Source organism: Callospermophilus lateralis, chromosome 18 (genome assembly GCF_048772815.1).
Source record: "Callospermophilus lateralis isolate mCalLat2 chromosome 18, mCalLat2.hap1, whole genome shotgun sequence".
Lineage (NCBI taxonomy): Eukaryota > Metazoa > Chordata > Mammalia > Rodentia > Sciuridae > Callospermophilus > Callospermophilus lateralis.
Window position 1 is genome coordinate 3,085,373 of NC_135322.1, and position 27,235 is coordinate 3,112,607.

At 51.8% G+C, this 27,235-nt stretch overlaps 1 protein-coding gene and 1 pseudogene across 3 annotated transcripts; one reads left to right on the forward strand and one right to left on the reverse strand.

Moving 5' to 3' along the window:
* Window positions 1–2,186: 2,186 nt before the first annotated feature.
* Window positions 2,187–8,955, reverse strand: Myadm (myeloid associated differentiation marker). Of its 3 annotated transcripts, none has more exons than XM_076839093.2 (3): window positions 8,873–8,955; window positions 5,721–5,807; window positions 2,187–4,481 (listed from the first exon to the last, which is right to left on the reverse strand). In XM_076839093.2, exon 3 carries the CDS (start codon window positions 4,477–4,479, stop codon window positions 3,514–3,516), a length of 966 nt encoding a protein of 321 aa, XP_076695208.1. In that variant the 5' UTR covers window positions 4,480–4,481; window positions 5,721–5,807; window positions 8,873–8,955; the 3' UTR covers window positions 2,187–3,513. The 3 variants fall into 3 exon arrangements, with proteins under 3 accessions (XP_076695208.1, XP_076695206.1, XP_076695207.1); XM_076839091.2 differs by lacking the exon at window positions 8,873–8,955 and adding an exon at window positions 7,483–7,586; XM_076839092.2 differs by lacking the exon at window positions 8,873–8,955 and having other exon boundaries at window positions 5,721–6,014.
* A 3,764-nt stretch (window positions 8,956–12,719) lies between these two features.
* LOC143384196 (ubiquitin-conjugating enzyme E2 variant 1 pseudogene) lies at window positions 12,720–13,108 on the forward strand (annotated as a pseudogene).
* The last annotated feature ends 14,127 nt before the right edge of the window (window positions 13,109–27,235 follow it).

The following is a 27,235-nucleotide window of genomic DNA, read 5'->3' on the forward strand; positions in this document are numbered from 1 at the left end:
TCTCTGGGTCTTAGTGTTAGGAGGATCAATCTCTGCCCCTCTCTCTATTGTTCTTGCCTCTCTTCTCTCTCCCACATCCCTGTCTTTATACCTGCTTGTCTGTTTCTCTTCATGGCTAATCTGTTGAGCTGGCCTCTTTCTCCTCAATCTGTGGTTTAATATGTTTCTCTTTGCCTGTCCTTCTCTGGTTCTGTTAATCTCTCTGTCGCTAGGGAAAAGCTCTGAATATTTGCCTCTGTCTCTCTCCCTGTATCTCTTTGTGATTCAGCGTCTCTCCATTTTCTCTTCTCTGTCCCTTTCCCTCTGATCCACTATTTGTCCCTCTGGCCTGTGACTCTGTTTCTGGGGCTCACTCCTCTGTAGCTCCCTGGGAATCAATGTCCTGGAGGTTGCTTCTCCATGTCTCTGGCTCTGGTCATCTTGATCTCTGGGGGTGGTTCCTCTCCACCTGTGTCTCCCTGAGTGATTCCATCTCGGGGCTTCTCCCCCGTTGCCTCCCTAGGACTATTCATCTCTGGGGGTCGCCCCCGGCCCCAGTACTCTGTCTCTGGGGGTCGCCCCGCCCACCACTCCCGAGTGTCCAGCCCCAGGACTCTGCGTCTCTGGGCGTCGCTCCCCGAGTCTCCCTGGGAGTCCGTGCACCCCGGTTGCCGGCTGCGCGCATCCTCCCCGCTCCCGCTCCGCTGGGCGGTGTCCTCCACTCGCGCGCGCTTCCGGGTCGGGGCACGCGGAGGCCACACTGTTGCCAGGACAACCAAGGCCCGCCCCGGGCTGCGGGCGCAGTGCACCCTGGGACCTGCAGTCCGCGTCGCGCTCAGGCAGAGCCCGGGCGCGGCCCGGACCTTCCTTTCCCGGCGAGCCGCGCGCGGTGGGCGGGGCCCCGCGCGCGCAGCCACCGGGTGCTGACGCTCCCTCGGGAGGCGTGGGTCCTCTGCCTTCGCCCCAGCTCCAGGATTTCAGCTGGCAGACCCTGGAGACTGGACTAGGAGCCCCTCCGCCTTCTAGGCCAGCGGCCTCGGCCCTTTCCCGAGTGCCCAAAGCTTTCTCCGCCCCCGTGGTGACGGTGATAGCTATTCACCGGAGGCCGGGCAGGGGAGGGGAACGAGACGCCCTCTGAGAAGGCGGCTGGGTGCAGGTCGGACTCCCGCAGAGATGAAGCGGCTTTGCATTACCCAAAAGGAATGTGCCCTACTTGGCCCTACCCCGCCTTCTTCCAAACTTTTCAGTATCACTTCCTAATTGCTTTTGCAGGTGTAAGGGCACAAAGGAGGTTGCGTGATTTTGGAGTTTTCCTAGATATTGTCCTCAGTTTGGGGAACCAGGACCTGTGGGACAGAGGTTCCCGGCAGGAGTAATACACTCAATCAGGATGTGTGGTCAGGCGCACCCAGCAGATAAGACCATGGAGCTGATGATAGCAGGAATGTTGGCAGGCTCAGAACCCGAAGGCCTTGAATGCCACTGAGGGTTTTTGATAGCACCTATAGGCACGTGGGGTGAGATGTGGAAGGATTTCAACAGGAGAGGGCAGATCAGCTATGGATGTTGGGAAATCCTCTGAGGCTAGGGAAGGCCAGAGGTAAGATGGTCAAGGAGGCTGGGGCAGTAGCTCAGGTGGGGAACCGATGTAAATGGTACTTAGAAAGAATAGAGAGTGTTTTAGACCAGGTGCTTGGGTTCTCAGCTGTGAGAGTCTGTGGCTGGGCAGGGAACCTGGGAGGAAGAGTTGATGTCCGAGAAAAGATGCTGCACTCAGTGGGACATTGTGTTTCTGAGGGGCTCAAGGGACACCAAGGAAGGGAAAATCCCATCCAGCCCTCCTGGCTTGGGGAGGAATCCAGAAGACCCAGATTCTGCTAGTGTTAGCTTTGTTTTTTTGGCAGGGGAGAGGGTGCTGGGGGTTGAACCCAGAAGTGCCTTACCACTGAGCCACATCCCCAGCCCTTTTTATTTTTTGAGACAGGGTCTCACTAACTTGCTTAGGGCCTTGCTGAGTTGCCCAGGCTGGCCTTGAACTTGTGATCCTCCTGCATTTAGTTGCTGGGATTAAAACATCCTGCACAGCTAGGTTTTTCGCATGTGGCCAGGATCATCTTGGCTCCAACCTCCTCCTCCATCAGACTGAGAAATCTGTCTGGACCTCACCACTCTCCTGGAGTCCTCCCCAGAAATAAAGAAAGCACAAGTTCTCCTTTTATCTTTATATTGAGATTTTTATAAAGAACATTATGGATGTGGGAGTGGGGAAGGGACAAGGCTTCTATGACTGACAGCACAAGCTATTGGAACCAAAAGCTCCAGGGAATTAAAAAAAATAAAATATATATTTATACATTTATATATCACATTATGCATGTGAGTCCCAGAGAAGCAGGAAGCAGCAGCAAGAAGCATCGAGCACACAGAAACACACGTGCACATGCACCACACTCAAGCAATGCCATCCCTCTGGCTATGGCAGCAGCAATCCCCATTCCCCACCCACCCAAAAAGAAAAGAAAGCTGAAAAGAAACTTCACTCTGGAAGAATAGGGCTACCAGTAATTTCTGCCCTCATGACCAGGAAAAATTTAAAAAAAAAAGAAAAGAAAAACCCAGGCATGTGTTGCCTTTAAGGCTGGCAGTGGCCATTTTATTCCCATCCCTGCCAAGGCAGGACATGTTATTTTTAACACTGAGGACCATGTCACTGCCCCTCACAAATACGTCAGATGGTCATCTTCAAGTCCATGTGGTTCTTGCCAGTTTTTTTCTTTTTAATAGTACAGAATAATTAGGATAAAAGGTAACTGCACCTCTTGCTGCCTTTAAGACGGCCTTGGGGCAGTGGGATTTTAGTAAGCCTGGCAACAATTCTGCAGTCAACCTTGGCAAGACTGAGTGCCAGGCAGGGCCTAGGGACCCATGGTCTGTGCTTAAAGCCTCCCGCCCACTAGCAATTATTTACCTCCAGAGATTTCTTTTTTTTTTTACTTTAAAGGGGGAGGTGCACTGTATACCCTCCTCCACTGGGAGAATGGGGGGCTGGTGCCTAGCTACCTACCCTCACACCCCCCCCCCAACACACAAATACACAAGAACTAAGGCACAGCTAGGGCGGGCAGGCATGCTTTGGCAATGAGGCCCCTCAGGAGGCCAGGCATGAACAGCTGAAGTGAAGGGTGTGGGGTGTGTGGAGCTCAGCACCTTTGGAGGTGGGGTGGAGGGAGACAGAAAGGTCTCAGGGCTCCCAAAGGAGGAGGAAGAGGTGACTAGGAAACAGGCTACAGGAAAAACCAGCGGTGAGAAGAGGCAGAAGGGGATTGGGGAGAAACAGTTGGGGGCAAAACACAATGTGGGCAAGCAAACAAAACAGGAAGGAAAGGAAGGGAGACGGCGAGAGGAGAGGGAAGAAAAGTTGGAGAAGCATGAAGAAAATAGAGAGGGAAGAAGGACTCAGGAAAAAGAACCAACTGCAGACGCTGATGGGAAGAATGAAGAGGTTGGAAGGAGACAGGGAGCCCTTTGTGAGTCTCAGACCTTGACAAACACCAGGCGGGCAGAGTACACCAGGTCAGCCACATACGCCAACAGGTTGATGGCTGTCAAGATGGCCACAGCCAGTCGGCGGTCCCAGTCACACACAGAGTGGGGGTGACGGACAGCACAGGCCCCATCCCTCGCCCGCTGGGAACGGCCACCATACCTCTCGTCGAACTGGTACAGAGGCCAGAGGACCACGGCAGTGGCATACAGGATGACAGACAGCAGGGCCAGACCTGACAGGAAGCTGGGGAAGGGGATGGGCAGCATATTGGTACAGTCCCCCAGGTTCAGCAAGATGGCTATGGCTGCCAGGATGAAGCAGATGGCATATACTGCCACACACCACTCCAGGGCCGGCTTGTACTGGTACAGGGAGGGGCTGCTGATGAAGGCGAAGATGATGCAGGCTACAAAGGTCTCTAGCACCTTGAGCAGCCCTGGCACGGTGGCCATGTATCCCGTGATCTCACCAGGCCTTGCCCGGGTCCAGGCTACTTCAGTGGCATAAGCCACACACGCGATGCAGGAGAAAGCGGTGGCTGCGATGGCATGGTCCCGGGTACGACCGTGAGACAGGAACTGCACGTAGGTGGTGGGGTAGATGATGGAGGACGACAGGCAGAAGAGGGCCGCATAGCAGGCATAGGTGATCGGGAAGTTACGCCAAGACAGGGGGAAGCGGGACTGAAGCCCACCTAACTCCACGATGAGGATGATGAGGGTCACGGAGAAGCAGAAGCACCAGGTGAACATGGACCAGTTACCCATGGGGCCCATCCAGGCACCCACACTGGCCACCAGTGAGAAGGCCACACAGGTGGACAACAGCTGCAACAGGCGCAGGAGGCCCAGGGGCTGGGTCAGTGCGCGAGGGGACCCCACAATCATTGAAGACCCCAGGCCTGAGGACGTTGTTGTGGTTGTGATGGTAGTGCGGGTCACTGTCACCGCCATGGCTGCAAAAGGCAAAAGACAATGTCTCAGTGAAGTCCCAGACAAAGAAATCCAGTGGCCCAGCCCTCATTTGTCCTAGGACAAATTATTCTAGGACATGGGGCTTTCAGTGTGCAAAACAGGACAGTCCCAGGCATATAAGAATGAATTGGTCACCCTGGTTCTTGGCTCAGACTACCTCACCCAAGTCAGAACCCAGAATTCTGGGTCTCTGTATTTCTCCTGCCCCCTCCAGACACTCAAAACTCCTTTCCTCCTTACAGATGGGACTCAGCGACCAGCAACCCAGCCACTTAACATTTTGAATTCTTCTAGATTCAAATAGGAAGACAAGAGGCCTATCTTGCAGGCTCCAAAATCCCCTCTGAAGTTCCTTCTTATGGAGACTGAAGGCTCTACACTCTAGCCCCTATAAACAAGCTTCCTTCTTTTATGAACTAATAGCCACTCAGACATTTCCGGGTCCTACTTATCCAAGAGTTCAACTTCCATGTGCTATGTTCTCACATGTCTGATCAGAGCTCCAACCTCCCCCCTTGATGGTCTTACAAGCTTCTGGAAGGGGGGGGGTGTAAACTGCTGCTCCCACCTCTCTCTGCAGAGGTCAGGAATCAGATTTAGATCTAGAGTACTAAAAACCAAGGAAGGCTAAGTTTTCTCCTTTGTCTGTTCCCTCACACTGAGTGTCCCCTCCCCCAGGAGTCCCCAAGTTCTGGGAAACTCAGCTGCTCCCATTCCCATCTCACCCCACCCCAGCTCCTCGCACTGGAGTCCCTAGCCTCCACCGGTCAATCACTCAGCCCTCAGTCTCAGGTGAGTCACATTCTAGAGACACCTTTCTCCCCACTTCCAAATTATACATCTCCCACGCCTCATCCTAAAGGCCCTCAGGTGTCAGGACCAGACGCTCAGACCCTTCCTCAGGATGCAAAAATGCCTAATCTCAGCTGACATCCCTAAAAATATCTGGACGTGGCTCTCAGCCAAAAAACTTTCCTCTCTCCAGTGTCAGGCTCACAGCAGAACAAGAGCCAGGCTTTACCTCTCCAGAGGCCTGTCCCAAACAGCTCCCAGAGGACACACAACACTCTACTTCCCCCACGGATGCCTGAGGCCCCATTCCTTGGGACCCAAGCTTCGGGACTCTCTTCCCTCCGATCGAGGTCTGGACTCCAACCTTCCTCCCTCAGGCCCCAGCCTCTTCCCTCAGACCCAGGTGGTTAGGACCTCAGGGCACTCACCTGCGGTCTCCGCTGAGCCGGCCAAAGAGAAAGATCCGGCAATGAAGGCGATTCAGTCGTACACCTGGAAAACACTGGTCAGCGCCCCTGGAGCGGAGAGAGGCCCTCTGTGTCAGCTCACAGCTAGCTGACCTGGCTCCTCCCCCCAGGGCCCAAGCGGCCAGCGCGGGCCATGGACTCCTCAACCTCCGCGCGCCTCCTGGTCGCGGCCGGGACTTGGCTCCAGGCCCAGACGCGTCCAGGAGTTGACCCTAGAGAAACACCGCCCCTTCTTCCTCCCCAGATACAAACTGCGGGCGGGAGTGAAGAGAAACAGGCGAAGGAGCACGGCCCGCGGCCAGCAAGGGGCGTGTGCGATCTTCACCCTGCCCTGGCCAGGGAAGTACTCGGCGGGAGGCGCGAGGCCCTGGGCGGTGGCTGCGGGGGCGGGCTGCCCAGCCGCGCCCGACGTCTCCGCGCCTTATAAGGGCTTCAAGTCGGTGCAGCCATCTGGAATGTGGCGCGGACCGAGAGGCGGTGCCGGGACCCCAGCCCCGCACTGGCCAGCGCCTTGCCCACCCCTCGCCCGCTGTCAGGGGAGGGGCGCCCCGACCCCCAGGTCCTAGCAGGGATGGCAGGCCGAATTTCTGGGTTCCAAAAGTGTGAGCTCTGTAAGTACGGGCTGGGGACCTAGACCTCCATGAAGGAGTACTAAGCTGGGACCCCAGACGCCCGGCTTCACCTTGCAGAGGCCCCCTGGCTCCAGGCCGGAAATCTGGCCCAGGATGCCCGGAGATCAGTAGCCACACATTCATGAACGCAGGTCCCCGGCTAGGGCTCGCCTAGCGGGCACCGGGGAGGTGCCACGTGGATGGAGTCAGCCACCTCCAGCTCCCCAGACCCAGCCAGGACCTGTTAGCAGGAAGTCGGGACTGGCCGCACCCCCTAGCTCCTGAAGGCGGGTACTGCCCCGCCGCCCACCGGAGGGTGAAGGAGGAGCGAAGTAACTCACTCACTTCTCGTGGAAGGTGGGTCTGCAGGGCGGCGGGGAGGGGGATCCTGCGGAGAGGTGGGGGTCCACCCCGCCCTGAAGGCCTCCAGCAGCTGCCTGAGGTCAGAGCTCGGGAATGCAAAGCCGCAGACTGAAGCTGGGAGAGGAAACGCCCCTTCGGGGCTTCCACGCGGAGGACTCCCCAGCCACACCCAGCACCTCGGCGCCCTCCCCTCCATTCCAGGCGCCACACCCATCTCTCCCTAGACACGGGGGCCGCCCCGAACCCCGAATCGGCCTTTCTCCACACCAGGAGCTAGACAGCCTTGTGCTTTCCTGGCCTCCCTGGCCGGACGGCAGCCCCCGCCTTTCAGAGAAGCACAAAGTTCGTCCCCGGGAGGGAGAGGATCAGAAATTTTGAAGTACAGCCACTTTCCAAACCCAGGAGTCCCAGCCCCAAATCCCTCCCCTCTTCCTCTCCTGAGCACCTCGCACACCAGATTCCAGCCCAGCCAGACACCTGGGAGGCCCATCTTGTGTCCACGCCCTCAGGCCCAGGGGTCCCGGCACCACTCCTCCTCCAGTCCACAGCCCTCCTCCCTCAGACCCAGGGTCCAGGCCCCAGCTCTTCAGTCCAGGTTCTCAACCCTCTACTCCGCAGAATCCTGGAATCTTGGTCCAGCCCCAGTCTTTCTAGGGACGTAGACGTTCCGAACCACAGCCCATTCCTCCCTCTGGACCCAAGGATATTGAACCGCTGCTCCCGCCCTCTGGGGGGTCCGTCAGCCTCACCTCTTCGGTCAGCGGCGGTTGCGGCTGAAGCGGGCGCGACAGCTGCAGACCAGAAGGGTCTGCGAGCTGGGGAGGGTGGGCGGGCTGGGGAGGGAGCGCGGGCGGGGCCGGGGGCGGGCCGCGGGCAGCGGCCAGGCTAGCGGCTGGGGCAGTAGAAAGGGACTTCCCCAAGCTGGGGCTATCCCCTGCCCGCCCTGAGGGCGGGGCCAAGATCACACCACGCCCCTCCTGAGCTGAAGCTGGTCGCGGAGCTCGGGCTCTACCAGTAAGCCCGGTGGAGAACTGAGGTCACCGTTGCCATGGTGACAAAACAGGAAGACACAACAGCTGGCGGAGTGGGGGCTCCTGGGGGATGCCTTCCCGACACAGCCCAGAGAAGTCTCCAGGATAGGCTGGGAAAGGCTGTTTCCATAGAAACCCACATGTTTGTGGTTTGTTTAGAACAGAGCCCCCCAACTCAGGTCCCCACCCCAGCCTCATCTCACTCAATTGTGCCTCTCCCTTCATGTCTCTCCACCCCCCCCCCCGCCCTCCTTGTCTGCTCCAGTCCGCCGCTCTGCTAATACAGAGGAAACCTTAGCTACCTGGGTTGCAACGGATTGGGGAACCAGACCCCTGGGTTGAATAGGATCTGCGTGCTAGGGTCTCTGTCTCCCAAAAAGAAGATGGAGTTGAGGGTGCCAACCCTAGGCTCTACATGAAGTCCTGGCTAGCTAGAATCCCTGACTCCTGGGTTCCTACGAAAGAGTGGAGGCTAGATTCCTGTATTTAAGGATCTTGGGAGGAGGTCCCTTAAACCACGTTTTCACTGGTATCTGCGGTGTAAGGACGGGGTGGGAGGGGGGACAGACTCCTGGGTCTCAGATATCACAGTCAGTAGGGGTGGAAGGGTGTTGTAGCAAAATTCCTGGACCCAGTGCCGTAGGAGTTTGGGGTACGGATCACTGGGTTCCACATGCTGCCTAAGCTGGGGGGCCAGGTTTCTGACTGGAAAGAGCAATCTGAATTCAGACTCCCAGAGTTTTAGGAGCACAAGTGGTTAAAAGCGAGCCTTCTGGGCCTGGAAAGCTATTTTTGGCCTGCATTCCCGGCTCCTGGACAGGCAGGGACTCGAGTCTCAATGAGGACACGGCTGGGTCTGGGGGCTCTGGATTCCGGGTTCTGCAAGAGGGAGGGATGCAGTGGATCAATGTGTCGGGGGCCCAGAGCAGAGAAGGGCTGCAGGGTTCATCTTTTTAGGGGCGGCTCTGCGGCCCTGAAACGGACTGACAGCCCAGAAAGAAAAGGGAGCTGAAGGTCGGGGTGCCCCGGGGAGGGGCTGGGCCCCCGGGGAGGGGCTGAGCGAGGACCCAGACGCCCGGTTCCCTCCCTCCTGGCCGCGCTCACTCACCGCGCTCTGCAGCGGTCCCGGGCGCGGCCCAGTTCGGCTGCAGCTGGGCGGGGCCTGATGGCGACTGCGGAGGCTTCCCGACGCTCAGTTAACCGCAGCTTCCTCCGCTGCTGCCGCTGGACCCCTTCCGGGGGACTACGCGCGCGTGGCGGAGGGAGGGGTCCAAAGGGCTTGGGAGCTAGGTGTACCCGCCTGCCTGCCCTGCGGAGGAGGGAGGGGCTGGTGGGGGACCAGGCTGCTAGCTCTGCAGGGGTGGGGGCAGAGATGGGAGGAAAGGAGAGCCTGTAAGCTCGGTTTCGTGCCCCAGCAGAGTGAGGGGGCGGGGGTACAGACCCTTCGTCCTTCTGTGTCCTGCGTCGGGGAGGGGTTTGCTTGTTTGTTTGTTTGGCTGCCCTGGGGATTGATACAGGGCTTCCCTCTGCTTGCTAAGTGCTCTGCCTCTGAGCTGTATCTCCAACCTCTCTTCATTTTGAGACAGGGTCCTGCTAAATTGCCCTGGCTGGTCCCTAGTCTCGGGGATTACAGGCAGGGGCTACAGCAACCAGCAGCGGAAGGCTTTTACTTTGGGGGTGAGGTGACCGGGAGGGGTTTTTACTGCTCCCAGTATCTGGCCTTGTCTGAAAAGGGTGGGCCTGTGTATTGATAGAAGTCAGTTATTAGTGGAAAGCTCCCTGGAACCTCCCCAGGTTGTTGACACACCTCCTTGGCCCCACCTCTGCCCCCCTGCTGCCTAGTCACCTCTTTGCCTGACCCCATTGTGGCAGATTTGAGGTTCAGAAGGACCTCTGCTTCAGGGGTACTATGCTGTGCCCTGTGGTGGAAGCATGTCCCCTCTAGGCACTAAAACCCCTCCATCGCAGGGTTCAGGGTAGCAGGAAAAGGACGCAAACATTTGGCTTTTTCTTTTTGTTTCCCCCCTAGAGCTGGAGATGGAACGCAGGTCTCGGTTCATGCTACACCCCCAGCCCAAGATGCAAACATTTGAAGAGTGAGTCACTGGGTGTGATTTTCAGAAATGGCCCTCTTAGGTTCCCAAGTCTGTGTAATCTGGCATCACATATGTGTCCCTGGGTCAGTGTTTACCCATCCTGTAGGACAGCACCCCAACCCCAAGAGGTTATCCCCAACCTGGAACTGCCACCAAGTCTCACACAGGCTGTGCCTCTGTTCCACAAGGCTAGCTGCATTGGGGTGATGGGGTACATGGACAGCACCCCCCTACACACACGCTGACCTCTTCGTAAATTGAGTTCCCTGATCAGAAGCAATATTGTGTGTGTGTTAACATCATGGTGAATAGAGCCATTCATCGCACACAGAAAGGCTGCTTTTGGCAGAAGTGCAAAGGGCAAGGAAAGCAAATAGCAAGGCCAGAGTTATTTATTCCAGGGAGGAAAAACTCATTGCCCAATCCATGATGGAAGGGGTCCAATGTAATCCTCAACTGACCAGGCCTTGCTAGGAGTCTGTGCTTTGGTGGGGGCTCAGCAGTGGCTGCTGCCAACAAGGTGGGCACTCCTCAGTGACAGAGCTGGCTAAGGTTGGTGGCCCACCATGGCCATGGGCTCAGGAGTCTACTGAGCAAGCACTGGGGAGGCTAGTGGAAGTCTGACTGGGAGCCACAGAGCAGCCTCTGACCTACCAGATGACATAATAGCATTCCCTGTGACACTCTCTGTTTGGGGGAGAGTTCGCCTGGGATACAGATTTTACTCCATTTTTCACTTCTAGAGCTTCTAACACTAAACATGTGGGTTTTATTTTATACACCAAAAGTCAAGTTTCTGTTAAATTTTCTACACCGGCACCAACTGGGTAACCAGTGTTGTAATTCTATCCCAGCACTGCCTGAAGTTAGGGTCCAGCCCTACGGCTGATGGCTCTGTCCTACCAGGCTTCCCCCACTAGATGCAAATATGGGGTCTGGGCCTCCCATGGCTCTGAACACTGCTGTATCAGGAACCCCAGGACCTCCTTCTTGGGTTTGATGATTTCCTAGAAGGGCACATAGAATTTGGGAAGGCACTGGTATATTTTAAAGGACATATTTTGTGTATCACAGTCTCATACAGATGTACCGTACTTTGGGCCCTTTTGACATTTGTTCAGTCACCCATGAATATTTACGAGAATCTCCTGTGTTGGAACAAAGCAGGCTAAGAAGTGCCCACTCCCCTGGAGGACATCTTCCCTTTTCACCAGTGACACAGGGGTCAAGATGAAATCACGTCTTTATCTGGAGAGAATGTTCTTACCGGCCTCCGGCTGTAGGGTTCCCAATGTCTTCCCCGAGGTGCACACTGGCAGTTTCCTGGGACTGATCACCTCCCCTGTGTCTGTTCCTTCCTGGTTTGGGGGTCTTATCAGCACAGTATCATCAGAGCAGCTGACCAGAAAGCTGTCCAGAAGGTTTTGAAAAACCTGATCTCCTGGGGAGTCCATTTGGAAGTGACTTGAAGAAAGAATTTCACCTTTAGAACTGCCATTCATCCCAGTTAGCTTCCTAGGGCACCGGCACACATGATCACAATCTTTTCCTCTTCTTCTTTTTTTTTTCCTTTTCTTTTTCTTTTTCTTGTTCTTCTTTTTCTTTCTTTCTTTCTTTCTTTCTTTGTTTTTTTAATGGCACTGGGGATTGAATTCACACATACTGACTAAACACTCAGGGTCACTCCAGGTGAACTGGGCTGCACAAAATAGTCACTCAGAGACAAAGAAATACCTTTCTCTTTGGGTCCTGTGGTGGCCCCTCTGACCTTAGGGGTCCATGGAAAGAGAGAGAGGAGCACGTGCTGAACCCTTTTATGGGAAAGAAGCCATTCAAATGAGGCAAAGGGTCAGGTTTCAGGGGTTGAGTCTAGCTTCTTGATGTCTGCATCTAGGGAGGCCACGCCCATCTCAGGAGCTATGTGGGGATCATGGTAGAGCGAGGCCCATCCAAACAGAGGGCAACGTGGATTCAGTCCACACACACACAGCCCAGGGCTGGCTTGCCACCTCTCCACATTCCCATCACTCAGGGCTAAGGGACGCTTGGTTCCTCCTGTGTGGCAGCTCCCGACACTGGACAAGCACTCTACCACTGAAGTACAGCCCCAGCTCTCTTTTAAAATCTTATTTTGAACAAGGCAGGGGTGGCACGCGCCTATAATCCCAGCCACACAGGAGGCTGAAGCAGGAGGATTGTAAATTCAAAGCCATCCACAGCAACTTAAGACCCTCAGCAATTAGCAAGTTACTATCTCAGCTGGGTGTGGTGCACACGCCTGTGATCTCTGTCTCAAATAAAAAATAAAAAGGGCTGGGGATGTGGCTCAGTGGTTAATCACCCTTGTGTTCAATACACACACACACACACACACACACACACACACACGCAAATTTCTTTGACTTTGAGACAAGGTGATGTTAAGTTGACCAAGAGGACCTCCAACTTGAGATCCTCCTCCTTCAGCCTCCTGAGTAGCTGGGATTGCAGCTATGTGCTACTGTGCCTGGCAAATTATCATAATCTGTGTGGTTTAAAACAATAGAAAACATTAATCTCTCCAAGTTCTGCCCCTGAACAAGGGCTCCCACCCTCTTCTGGCCTCTTCGGGCCTCCCTGCCTCCATCTCCACATTGCTCTCTCCTGGGTGTCTGGTCAAATCTCCCTCTCTCTCATCATGATAGCTATCACTGTGTTATGGCTTAGCTCTTCAGTGAGCCCTAAAGACCCTGTTGTTGAAGGCTTGGTCCTCAGCTGTTGGGTGGTGGAACCTGTAGGACCCTGGGCCCGCCTCTCTTATTTTGCTCCCTGGCCTCCACCAGATGAGCATCTGTCCTCTATTGCATGCTCCTTGCCGTGATGTTCTGCCTCACCGAGGGCCCAAAAGCCATGGAGTCAATGAGCCAAGATAAATGTTTCCTCCTTGTAAAACTGATTGCCTTGGCAAGATGGCAGCCAGCACAGGCTTGGACAATTTATGAAAACCAAATATATAGCCTTAAAATATAGAACATGGACCTAAATACCTAGAAGCACCCCCCTTTGTAAGAGTTGTAATGAAAATTAATATGAATGGAGTAAAGAGTTCTAATGGATTGGAGGACCCAAGAGCCGTATCAGTGCTAGCAAAATGGCAGCATTCATATAGCATCAAAGTCGTTCTGTAAGAGCTGTGGCACTTAATGGTGTCATAAAAAGAAAATATGAAACTCCCTCAGCCACTGGAAGGACAGTGTTACTTCAATTAATTTAAATAAACAAACAAACAAACAAACAAGCTCTCCCCCCATTTGACTCAAGCAGTCTTCATTTCCACCACAGTGAATTTTCTAGATACGTCTTGTAGACCTCAAGGGACTGGAAAGGAAGCTCCCAGGGACCAGGATGTGGAAATACCTTTGGGGCCGCCATTCAGCTCCTTCATCCACCATCCCGCGGGCAGGCCAACTGCTCCTCAGTCTCCCGTGTGCTGTGGTAAAGCGGCCCTGTTAGATGCCAAGGGCTGGCTGGATCTCATCCCATAGGGTGATCACATCTGGAGGAGCAGCTGCATTTGGAGCTGCCCTGATGGTGTCCTGAGCCTGTGAAGGGGGACCCTCTCTGTCCACGTTTCAGCTTTTCCCAGGGAGGTTGGGTTTCTCGGGATGGTGGAGCCTCTGCACCCAGAGCCAGGCAGGAGGAGGAAGACTCCTGCTGGAGCTGACCGTCGGTCTCCATCACCACCGGCTCCGATTCCTCTTGCTCTCTGCCCTCTGGGCTTTCTCCAGGCAAACTCCCCTCTGAGAGCGCCCCCCACCCCACCCGGTGCCATGGATGGAACCCAGCCTTGCACGTGCTAGACAGGCGCTTACCATGAGCCCCACTCCACACCCACACTTCGGCTTTCGCTCCCTCCTCCCCTTGCCTTTATTCATTTTTTTTTTAAATTTTAATTTTTTTTAGTCCCACATGACAGCAGAGTGTAATCTGACATATGCATACATGGAATGTACATCCACCAATCATATTGTCTATTCTATTCCCTCTTGCCTTTATTGAGAGGTAGCCCCTAAGCTGTTTTCTGGCGATAATACCTTTCTGCTGTCTGTGAACCTCCTGGCCACTTGGCGTCACAGGCTTCCCACTTGCTGTGCCCTGGATCCGGCCATGAGGTTTGGAATCCCTCTGTCTTCCGAGTGGACTGGTGGCCTTGACCATGGCAGCCTCGTCTGTCGAGCCGCGTGCTGTAGAAAGAGCTTCCTGTTTCTTTTTGCCCCACGATGTGAAAGTATTTGGGAGCCACTGACCGCCCTCCCTGAGGCAGACACCCACCGGCTCCGTTATCCACGGCTCTCCTGCCCGCGGCTTCCCCTTCATCTCGGAACTCCCACTCGGCCCTTCCTTCCCCAGGAGAAACCCAGTTCTCCAGCCTTTCTCCTTTCGCCCTTGTTTAGATGTGACTGCACATCCAATTTCAGTCGCACTGTGGCCCCCAGGTACCCACCACTCCTGTGCCCCCTGTGTTGGTACTGCCCCAGTCCTGGAGAAGAAAAGGCCGTGCTGTGCTGACCTCAGCTATTCAGCACCGCTGCGGAAAGGCCCAAGGCGAGCCAAGTCGTTCCGGCACACATCACCAAATGCTGTTCTCCAACTCCTGGGCTCCAGTGATTCCCCACCTCCTCTCCCTAAGTGCTGGGTCTGTAGGCTTGGGACATCAAGCCTGCCTTTGATTACCAAGTTCAAACAGGCCCTCTTCACCGCCCACAGCCGCATCGCAGTCCTCTTGAAGATCTATCTACTCTTCCGCTTCCTGTATGGCAAGAACAGGTGGAGGGTGCAGTTATTTATTTGTTTGCTTGCTTCGTGCTGGGGATGGAACCCAGGGCCTTGCTCACTCTAAGCAAGTGCCTCACCAGTGAGCCACGCCGCAGGCCAGCTGGAGCATCCTTGGCCCAAATCAGAAATCCCCCCCAAATACAAAAACTTTTTGAGTACTGAAATGACACCACGGGTAGAAAATTTCATACCATGAAATTTTGTTTCATGCACAAAGTTATTGAAAGTGTTGTAGAAGGGCTGTGGCTGGGGCTCAGTGGTGGGGCACTTACCTAGCACGTGTGAGGCACTGGGTTCGAGCCGCATAACCACATAAAAATAAATAAATAAATAAATAAATAAATAAAGGCATTGTGTCCATGTACAACTAAAAATATATTTTTAAACAGTATTATGTAAAATTACCTTCAGGCTCCGTGTACAAAAATTTCATGTTTAGCCTTGGGTCACGTCGTCAAGAGTCTGGTGTATGTGACTATTCCAAAATCTGAAAAAAATCTGATTCTCCAGACACATCTGGTTCCAAGCATTTTGGATAAGGGACACTCAGTTTGCACCCTTTGGCACTCTCTCTTCCCCCTCAGCTCCCCCTAGGACCTACCGTCTTTAAATAGAAAATAGAAGCTCTTTCGCGGAAGCTCTTTACTTCTCCATTCTGAAACCAGAGACCTCCGTGCCCAGCCAGGGCTGTTCTCCTCTAATAATAAAGAAACTTTTTGCATCTCATGCCAACCTTCTTTTCAACTTTTGACTCCTCCTTTTGAAGATGCTTAGTTTCAAACTCAGGGCTGCACCCCAGCCCCACCCCATTGTGTGTGTGTGTGTGTGTGTGTGTGTGTGTGTGTGTAGGGGTGTTCTACCATTGAGCCACATCCCCAGCTCTGTATTTTTATTTTGAGCCTGGGTCTCCCTGAGCTGCCCAGGCTGGCATGTGACTGGCGATCCTCCTGCCTCACCCCTCAGTCACTTGGGGTCACAGGCCTGGGCGGCCCCCCAGCAGGCCCTACCTCATTCTTTTTATGGCCACATCCTGGTCCCTCTTAACACACTCCCTGCCTAGCAGAGAGCATCAATGATCTATTGCTCTGTAAACAACATAAGCCACACTTAGTGGCTTAAAACCACACAGAATGTCTTGCCTCACCGTTTTCTTATCTCATCATTTCTGCATTTCACGGTTTTGGAGCTGGGCTCTCTGCAAGACAGGAATCAGGGCTTGGTCTGGGAGTGGGTTTTCATCCGGAGGCTGAACTGGGGCAGGATCTGCTTCCACACTGGCTCATGTGCTGGTAGGATTTACTTCCCTGTGGCTTTCGAGCTCAGGAGATGTTAGGTCGGTGGCGGCGACTTAGGACAAAGCAGCCTGCACCAGGGAAAGGAACATCAATCAGGTGCCCAGGTGCTGGTGGAAACGCCTGTCAATCAGCCAGATCTCCTGACTAACGCCTGTCAATCAGCGGGACCCCCTGGCCAATCCTGGAGTTCAGCCAACGCCCCTGACCAACTCCAAGGGGACAAGGGCCTAAAAACACCTTTTCCGGTCCCAAGCCCTTCCCTTCCTGCTATAAGCCCCATAAAATCCAGTCTGGTCGAGCTCTCAAGGGGTTTCTCCTCAGACCCTTCCCCTGTCCACGCTGTGGGTCTGATCGAGTTCCATCCAGGAGTGATACCTCAATAAAGCCTCCTGTGGCAGCCTTTTTAAATCTGCCTCCTTTGGTCGCTGCCCACCTCGCCTGATCTAACAGGAAACTTTCTCCTTCAGCCAGCAATGAGAGGCTGGGCGAGGGGCTAGTGAGGAATCCTAGGTAGTACTCCCCGCTTTCTGGGGGAGGCTGAAGCTACAGACAGTCAAACACTGTGTGGTCTGTGTTTTCCCTATATACACACCTATGGTAAAGTTTATGTATAAATCAGGCCTAGTAAGAGATCAACAGTAATAAGTAATAATAAAATAAAACAATCCTAACAATGTACTGAGGCAAAAGGCATGTGACTGTGGTCTCTTGGTGCATCTTCTGAGTATATGTGCAGTGCTGAGGATTGAACCCACTGAGCTACATCCCCCAGAACTTTCTATTTTTTTATTTTGAAACAGGTCTGGCCAAGTTGCTGAGGCTGGCCTGTGACTTGTAATCCTCCTGCCTCAGCCTCTTGGTAGCTGGGATGGCAGACGCGTGCCCCCCAACCTGTCTCTCCCTCTCAGTATGTTTCACGTATGTCCTGGCCTTTGTTGTAATGATGTGAAGTGATGAAGGAAGCACTTTGAGGCTTCACTTTGGCATATCCAGACTGCCAGCATGATGACTCTGGGACTTTGGTCCATTATTAAGCAAAATAATTGTGTTCAAAATACTTGAACACAATCACTCTGATACCTTGACAGTCGATCTGATAATGAAGATTGTTACCAGCGACTAAGACGAGGGTAGTGTAGACAGCACGTAAACCTGGACAAAGGGATGGTTCACTTCTCAGGCTGGGAAGACTGAAACAGTGGGGATTTCACCATGCTACCCAGAATTAAACCTATCAATCATTTATTTCTAGAATTTTCCATTTAATATTTTCAGACTGCAGCTGGGGATCATGGTGCACACTATAAACCCAATGACTTGGGAGGCTAAGTATGGAGGATCACATGTTTGGGACCAGCCTCAGTAACTTAGTCTCGAAATAAAAAATAAAAAGGCTGGGGATGTAACTGAGTGGTGGATGCCCCTTGCTTCAACTCTCATTGCCTCAGGGTGTGTGTAGATATATAGATATTTATAGTTTATTTGTTTCAGGAAACTGAAACCTCAGAAACCTCAGGGTCAGGGACCACTGTGTTCATTTGTCTTTGCAAGGCCCCTTCTCTGGCTGCATGTTTTGAGGTGGTGTGTGTTTACGGGTGAAAATAAAGTCCCTCATCTATCCCTATTCTCAAGTTGCCCAGTTCCTCTCCCCTTCTGCTTTGACTGATTTATTTTGCATCTATCCAGAAATATCCATTGCATAATATCATGCTTTTGTATCTCTCCAGAAATATCCATGCACATCTATACATATCTACACAATGTGTACACTCATGTCAGCTAATACTCATAGATATAAGGCAGTGCTTATTGAGCCATGTAACAAACACACAGATATTATTTTAAACAAATAATACAGCAATAAGTTTAAGATACAAAAATGCAAGCATACGCACAAGAAAGTCCCATCCCCCACTAAACAATGATCTCAATCTTGCTCTCAGACCTAACCCCTCCCATTAGCTTCTCCTATGTTCTTCCAGTGTTTATATGAACATAATGAAACAGAAATATAGACTTATTTTTATACACACACACACATACAAACGACATCCTGACTCCCTGTTCTGCATCCTGCCCTGTTCTAGGACTGTATCCTGAAGGTTTCTCAGTTGCATGGATGCTATCCCCTAATCCTCTCTTAACATGGCTGCACTAGCTGAACATACTGTCGTTCATCCCGTTTGCTCTAGATGGAGGCTTTTGGGTTATTTCCAATCTGATAAGTACATTCAACAGGAGTTTTAGAAATCAAATAGATTTCCTTCCTCATCCCCTGAAGTGCAGCCTACGTCTTCAAAACAGAAACCCTTCAGAAGCCTATTCTGCTTAAGAACGGCAGAGACACCATCTGTGAATCCAATCTGCAGCTGAGGCCAAGGAACTTCATTTCATAGATGCAAAAGCCCCTCGGCGGCGCTGCAGAAAGGGGGATTCCTGAGGGCCCCCTGCAGGGCTGCCATAAAAGCTTTTGCCTACCAAGGTTCTTGTCTGCAGACCACAGATGTTGCCTCTGGTCCTGTGAAGCAGAGGAGCAGCATGTGGAAGGACATTGAGGTCCCAGGAGACTTGGGATGCTTACAGAATCAGGCTCAGGAATTTGGCAAAAAGCCAAGGCTAGATAACAGAGGGAATGTTCCTAAAGTCACAAGCAACCACAGCCAGGCTGGGAGCTGCCCTTGCTGCCTGCAGCTCTGTATACACCATGCCTCTCCGGACCTGCAACACGGTCACACTTCCTGACATGGTCTCCTCTTTCCTGTCTAATTGCTATGGTCTGATATGGTCTGAGTGCGTCACTCACACTCACATCACAGGTTGATGTGCAGGGCTCTTGGTCTCCAGTGTAGCAGTGTTGGGAGGTGGTGCCACATTTAAGAAGTGGAGCCTAGGGCTGGGTGCAGCAGCTCACACCTGTAATCCCAGAGACTCGAGAGGCTGAGGCAGGAGGATCACAAGTTGGAGGCCAGCCCCCAAAATAGGGCTTGGATATGGCTCAGTGTTCAAGTGCCCCTGAGTTCAATCCCAGATACCATCCCCCCAAAACAGAAGAAGTGGGGCCCAGTGGGCCATGATAAGGAGCACTGCCCTCAGAAGGAATGAATGCAGTCTTGTAGAACACTAGTTAATTATCAAAAATGAGAGCCCAAACTCTAAATCTCTCTGGCGGCATAAACTCTTCCTTTCTTGTGGATTCCCACCATGTTGTCATATTGTGATGTAGTTTGAAGGCTCTTGTTAGACCTGAGCTGAGCTATTGCCATGCATCTCCAGAACTGTGAACTACATAAATTTCTTTATAAAGTACTCAGCCTCAGGGATTTTGTTATAGCAACAGAAAGTGGGCTGACACTAGTCCAAATCTTCCCAAGAAGAAGCAGCCAATTGTCTACACCAGGGAGCTGGGGAGAAGGTTTCAGCATTTGAATAAGCCAGACACCAACTCCCATGAGTATGTCTACAGTGAGGAATCACCTATCCTTTCAAATAAGCCAGGATCTACATGCTGGGAAGTCCCCCAAATATCAAACAAGGTGTGGTAGATTTCACATACGCTGAAGTCCCACAAGAGTGTTTTGAGAAGCAGGGACTTTAGACACCCTGACAGCAGAGACCAGAGAACCCATTCACAGCCCAGGAGCCCAGGAACCCAGGAGCCCAGGAGCCCAAGAGCCCAGGAGCCCAGGAGGGCCATGGGTACCCAATGACTGTGGAACTTCAAAATCCTATTTATTCAGTGTTTAAAAAAGTATCTTCAGGGGGCTGGGGATGTGGCTCAAGTGGTAGCGTGCTCGCCTGGCATGCGTGCGGCCCGGGTTCGATCCTCAGCACCGCATGCAAACAAAGATGTTGTGTCTGCCAAGAACTAAAAAAAAACAAATATTGAAAAATTCTCTCTCTCTCTCTCTCTCTCTCTCTCTCTCTCTCTCCTTAAAAAAAAAAAAAAAAGTGTCTCCAGATACCAAATTTGGTCAAGCCCCCTTTTAGAAAGTATGGGAGGATCACAGGGACTATCCCACCTAGCTCTGTTATGATAGATGAGATCATCATTGTGAGCAATGGTTTCCTGATGTCGGCCATCCTTGCATTCCTAAGAGAATCCCCACTTGACTACCGCGTACTGTCTGTTAAAACACTGCTAGAATCTGATGCAGAATGATGCACTCCAAAGAAGAGTTCCATTCTGCCTCTACAGTGGGCACTTCTCTTTATCACCACCACCATCACCACCATCATTTGAGATGAAGGTCTTGCATATTGCCCACACGGATTAGATCCGGCCCCAAACTCTGACTCCAGCTGGGACTAGAGGGGCGTGCCAGCCACCACACCTGGCTTCAAATCAATATTATTTTAAACTGACAGATCATGATCATTTACCATTACAGAGAACAATGTTGTATTTCAATATGCGTATACAGTGTAGAATGATTCAATTAAACTAAAGAGCGTATCCCTCCAGCCCCTCACTTATCATTTGTGGTGGTGAGACATTTGGAATTTGTTCTTTTTTAAAAAAATTATTTTTTAGGTGGATACAATATCTTTGTTTTATTTTTATGTGGTGCTGAGGATCGAACCCAGTGCCTCACAGGTGCTAGGCGAGCGCTCTACCACTGAGCCACACCCCCAGCCCTGGAATTTGTTCTTACTGTACTGTATTGTATGTATGTTTTTTTAAAATATTTTTTTAACTTAATTTTTAGTTATTGGCGGACACAACATCTTTGTTTGTATGTGGTGCTGAGGATCGAACCCGGCCGCACGCATGCCAGGCGAGCGCTCAACCGCTTGAGCCACATCCCCGGCCTTGTAGGTATGTTTGTATTTTAGTGCTCGGGATTGAACCCAGGATGCTATTCCACTGAGCGATACCCCAGTGCTTTTTATTTTTTATTTTGAGACAGGGTTTTGCTAGGTTGTGCAGGGTGGCCTTGAATTTGTTGTTCTGCCTCAGCCTCCCAGGTACTGGATTACAGGTATGTGCTACTACCACACCTGGCTTCCAAGTAGCTGGGACTCCACCTTTGACCCTGTTGGTGTGGTGGTTTCTCTTTGTGGTTGTCTTTCTGTGGTGCTGGGGATGGGAAGACCCAGGGCCTTGGGCATGCTAGGCAGGTGCTCCGCCGCTGGGCCACCTTCCGCCTGGCCGCTGGGCCTTCCGGACTGTCGAAGGCTCGTGGGCTGAGGTCTCCCTCTAAGGGGCTGTGGTGGGGAAGCCACATTCATCCTGCGTGATGATGAAAAAACGATTAGATTCTTCCAATCTTTCTGTTTATGACTATGCCCTGTTCTAGGGAGAGAGGCAGACAACAAATAAGAAGAGCCATGAATAAGAGGCTTTCCAGTATGGAAAGTTCAAGAAGAGAAAGACTCAGGCACCTGCTGTGAGCCATGCAGGGGAGGGTGGGTTGAGGTGGTGACTTTGTTTATTTGCTTGAGATAGTAAGTCTTGCCTACCAAATCAGCAGTGATTTATTCTATTTTATTTTTTTGGTACTAGGGGATTGAACCCAGGGGCTCTGTACCTCTGAGTGACATCCTCAGCCCTTTTCATTTTTTATTTTGAGACAAGATCTTGCTAAATTGCTGAGGCTCGCCTCGAACTTTCCATCCTCCTGCCTCAGCCTCCTAGTGGCTGGGATGATGGGCATGGGCCACTGTGGCTGACAAGCAGTGATTTTGTTTTTCCACAAATCAAAACTGTGTATATTTATGGTGTGACACATGGTGGATACATACATACACTGTGGAGTGGCTAAATCAAGCTACTCAACATGCACACTACCCACATACTTATCATTTTTGGTGATCTGTATGCTTAGAATCTCCTGGGAGGTTTTTAATACTGTGATACATTGTTATCAATTATTGCTACCATGTTGTACAATCAGCTCCCTGAACTTCTTCCTCCTTCTAACAGAAACTCCTGGTCCTCTGAGCAGGATACTAGAATCCTGGGTCCTCCTGGCCTCAGCAGGTGGTGACCATCCTCTCTGCTTCCACAGGGTCCACGGTTTTCTAGTCCACGTGGGTGAGATGATGCGCCTTTTTCTCTCTGTTGCCCGGTCTCTTTCACTTGGTGTAAGTCTTCAGGTTTGTCCACGTTGTAGCAAATGTCAGGGCTTGTTCCTTATTCCTTTTTCTTTATTTTGTAATACTGGGGATGGAACTCAGGGCACATGATCGGCAGGTGCTCTACCCCTAGGTTATTTTGAGACAGGATCTAGCTAAGTGGCTGGGGCTGGCCTTCAACTTGTGATCCTCCTGCCCCAGGCTTCTGAATAGCTGGGATTACAGGCGTGTGCCTCTGCACCCAACTCTTTCTTTTTTAAGGTGCTGAGGAATGAACCCAGGGCTTTGCACAGGCTAGGCAAGCACTCTTCCACTGAGCTACACCCGCTGCCCATTTGTTTTTTTAAGGCTGAATAATATTTCACCGCGAATGTATGCCACATTTTCCTGATGTATGCTTAGGTTGTTTCCCTACCTTGGTGATTGAGAATTCTGCCACAAACAAGGTGCAGACGTCTCTTCAACACCCTGACTTCCTTTCCTTGGGATCCATATCCAAGAGTACGATCATTGGTCATATGGTCATTCTATTTTTAATTTTTCAAGGATCCTGAGATGGCAACATTGAAGCTGAGAGCTGAAGGATGAAGAAGAGCCGTCACCCAAAGATCCCAACAAAGGCTGGACATCTCAAGCACGGGCAGAGCTAGCATAAGGGCCTACAGAAGGGAATCTATTTAGGTGCGTGACAAGGCCCAACTGCTAATGTAGTTGGGGAGAGAGAGGGAGGGGAATGACGGATGATGTAATGGGAGGTAAGAAACGCAGCAGCGGAGCTGGATCATGAAGGCATTTTAGGACACGGTAGAGGATCTGGCTTTTGTTCTAAGTGGAAAGGAAAGCAATTAGAGGCCTTTAAGCTGGAAATGACATAATCTGATTTCTGCTTTTGAAAGGATCTTGCTGGATAGAGGAAAGATCGAAGAAGTAAGATAAAGACAGGAAGTGTGAGCCCCGCTCAGAGCTGCACACCTGTAATCCCAGCTACGTGGGAGCTCAGGAAGGAGGATGCCAAATTCAAGATCAGCCTGGGCAATTTAGTGAGACCCTGTAAAGAATAAAAAATAAATCAGGCGTGGTAGTGCACATCTGTATGCCCAGCAGCTCAGGAGGCTGAGGAAGGAGGATCACAAATTCTAGACCAGCCTCAGCAACTTAGCAAGGCCCTCAGCAACTTTGAGAGAACCTGTCTCAAAATAAAAATAAAAAGGGGTCTGGGATATAGCTCAGTTGGTAGAGTGCTTGCCTAGCATGCACAAGGCCCTGGGTTCAATCCCCAGCAACACAAAATATAAAATTAAAAGGGCTGGGGATGTGTCTCCGTGGTTAAGCACCCTGGGTTCCATCCCAGTGCACTGCTACTAATAAAAATAATCGGCAGGCACTTTGTGTCCTTTTGCAGGTGCTGCAGGGAGGGGCCTCCTAGGCTGTGAGAGACAGGCAGGAGAACCAGAGCATCTGATGCAGTTCCAGGTAAGGTGGGCAGGGAAGGCCCCTCTGAGGACGAGGCTTGACCTAGGGCCTCAGTGCCTCCAAGGACAGCCGAGACGGAAGGGCGACTTCCGATGCCTGCAGGTGAAGCGTGTGCGGCTCATTCTAGAAGCAGAACAGTGGACATGGCGACTAGAGGAGCGTGAACAGGGAAGAGGAGGAAGGGGCGAGACCTGAGAGCCAGCAGGGTTTGGGGAGCAGGAAAGATACACTTGGAGAACAGATCCCAAAGGGTTGGATCATGGATCCTGGCAGGACTGTCCATGAGCAATTGTGTGGCCTGCTGCAAGTTACTGAGGTTACCAATAGCAAGGTCCCCTCACTCATGGCCTTCCTAACGTGGGGTTTCATTGTTCTTTATTTTTTCTCTCTCATTTTTTTTTTTTAAGAAATACAAGTATACGCAAGTATTCTCTCTCTCTCTCTCTCTCTCTCTCTCTCTCTCTCTGTCTGATTAAAGGAGATTAAAGGAGATTAGTATTAGTATTGGCAGTGCTATGGGAATTAGTATTATCTGATATCACCATAAAATTCATATGCTGGACCCTAATCTGCAATGTGATAGTGTTAAGAAGTAGGGCCCTTGGTGGGGGGTGGTGAGTAAGTCGCAGTGCCACATATGTCCATCCAGGGTCTATAGGTGGAGGTCATGTGAAGGGCCCATTAGCTCCAACACACGGCTGGGAGAGGCAGCCCTATGCACTGCCACTGGTCAGGCCAGGAACCCAGGTCCCACCTCTCCACACCTGGCTGATTCTCAGGGTGGAGTCTGCCATCAGCAAGCCGGATGGACAAGGAAGTCTCCCCCTGGGACAAAGTGGGTGGGTTCTCCAGACTGTTCTGCTGCGATGCAAACCCTGCTGGCTGGCTGGGCCCCTCTGTGTTGCCCAAGTGAGACTTGGGGACAGGGAAACAGACCCAAACACAATACCCATGCTGCCCACTCGGCTGTGAGCTATGATGTCCCTGTGTGGTCTGCCAGGATCCAGGCAACACGACCAGGAGGCTTCTTAGTACACACAGTACTGCAAAACCCCAGACCTGACCAACACACCCCGGAGGAAGAGGCTGCTCATCACTCTGAGGTCTCTCTCCCTCTAAATTCCAGACGTGGAGGATTAGGGCCATGGTTCTCATTCCGGCTTAAGAGCTTGGTGTCTCAAAGGATTTGGAGGGACGTGTGAAGCATAGTAAAACGTTAAGAGAAAGTGACTCTTCTGAGAATCCTTTTATTGCTGTAATGGGACATGCATCTTGTAAGAGGAAGAAGCACTCATCTGGAATATTCTGTGAGGCCAATGGGCATATCCAGAGGATTGGGGCCAAGGTGCTCTGGGAGGCAGATGAATTTATTTGGGGGTTTGGCTGCCCACATTCAGAGGGGCTGCTTAGCTGGTAGTCAAGGCTAAGAGGATGCTGATATCTATCTACCTCCACTAAACGTGGGGTCCCAGGAGAAAGGACGGAAGACACGTTGTCTTTATCCTCGGAGCCACACAGAGTTTGGGACATGCTGGAGTGAGTGAATGCTGTGTGGGTGAGGAGACGGTTGAGAGAAAACGAGGGGAAGGAGAGAGTGCCGGAGGAAGAGAGAAAACAGAGGTGCATGTGAAGAGCATAAAGGGAAAATGTGATATTTCACTTTCTCATTATTTCATTTATTTAATAATTTTTGTCTTGGAAATCATGAGTCAGCCCTATACCTGTTGGTAGAGTTACCATAAGGAGACAGAAAAATGATCCCTGCTGATGTGGAACTTGGAGTCTGTTGGTGAAAGCAGACATTAATAAAAATTATGCATATAAGTATAGAAGCCTTGTGTAGGAGAGAGACAATAGAGGGTTGATCTGCAGAGTGAGAAGGGTTGGTTGAAGAACCTGGAGGGAGGAAGGAGAAAGAAGATCCCGGTACAGTCCAGGTCCCAGGCCCTGCATATCTGGGACTCCCACGTGCTGTACTGGGGGTACCAACACAAGTGCTTAGAGAAAAGAAGCATTTCTTATAACTTGGGGGACAGTCTGGGATTCAGTGGGTCTCTGCACCCCAGACCCTTTGTGTGTAGGATGGTTCTTCAAGCAAAATGCAATGTATAGTTTCCAAAATTTGTGACACACAATTTCCATGTCACCTCTACATAATGGTGTAGAATCACAGTTTGGGGGTGCTGACATTGCTGACATCCTGGCTCAAACTTACCCCTAAGAAGTGGGGTTTGGCCAACCTAGCCCCCCCCCCCGACCCCCACCGCCGCAGGACACACACGGTGAGATTTCCTGGAATTAGACCACAGCCAGTTACGGGAGGCCCCTCAGCCCTCTGCACAAGGCTGTCTGGCAGGTAGTATTGGTCATGGAGTGGGCGGGGCCAGCTATGAGGAAGGGGGATGAAATGACCGAGGATGAAATGGAACCAGAGAGCAGGGTGTTGGTCAGGGGCGGAACACTTGCCTAGCACTTGGGAGGCCCTGGGCTCCACCTCCAGCACCACAAAGAAAAGGAAGCAGATTGTGTCTCACTGCCTCTAATTGTTTTAAAATATGTGGGCTGCTTGGTGACTAAGTCACTCAATGCACTAGAGTCCTTGGGTCACTGCCCAACCTAGGGTCGCACTGGAGACACTGCAGCCATGTGGTCAGACAGGCCTGGAGACCCTGAAACCTGCCTGTCCCCAGTCTCATCTCCAACACCACATGCTGCCATCTAGGGGCTCAGGGCTGCCTGAAAAATAGAACGGAAGGACAAGAGGCCTGTCTTTAACCCAATTGTCACCGAGACTGGTGGTGTCTGCCTTCAACATGCAGTGAAGAGGGAAAACCTAGGGCGAGCATTGTTAAGGAAATAATTACTGAAATGTCCTTTTGGTATAAATGCAATGAAAACCACACTCAGGCCTGTCACAGTCAAGCTGCCGGTGGCCAACAATAAAGAGAAAACTTTGAAAGCTGGCAGAGCTGGACAAGGCAGCCCCTCCGGGAGCAGTGATCTGAAGTACCCCTTATCTCTCACATGGTGTGGTGTGTGTGTGTGTGTGTGAGTGAGTGTGTGTGTTCCCCCTACCCCCCAGTGCTGGGGATCCAACCCAGGGCTTCAGGCGGGCTGGGTGAGTGCTTTACCACTGAGATACATCCCCAGCCCATTTTATTTTATTTTGAGACAGAGCCTTGCTAAATTACCCAAACTGGTCTCAAATTTGTGGTTCTCCTGCCTCGGTCTCACAAGTCACTGGGATTATAGGCATGTGTCACATGCTCAGCCCAGATGACATTTTTAATCTGTTGAAAGGTAAAACAAAAGTTCAGCCAGGTGAAGTGGCCCATGTCTGTAATCTCAGCCACTCAGGAGGCTGAGAGGCAGGAGGATTGCCAATGTGAGGCCAGCACAGTCATTTATCAAGACCCTATCTCAAAGCTAAAAAAAAGTAGGGGCTGTGGATGTGGCTCAGTGATCAAACAACAACAACAACAACAAAAAAAAAAAAAACGGTTTCCATCCCTGGAGAGAGAGAGAGAGAGAGAGAGAGAGAGAGAGAGAGAGAGAGAGAAGGGGGGGTGTGATTTGTGACTCACAGAGCCCAAGGAAGGGATGGGCATATGCTGCAGGGTTTGTCGGGAGGCAGAGGAAATAATGCAGGCTGTGGTTTTCATGGGAAGAAATGTGACTGTCAGGGCAAGTAGCTTTAGGATCAGCTGGTTGGAGTGA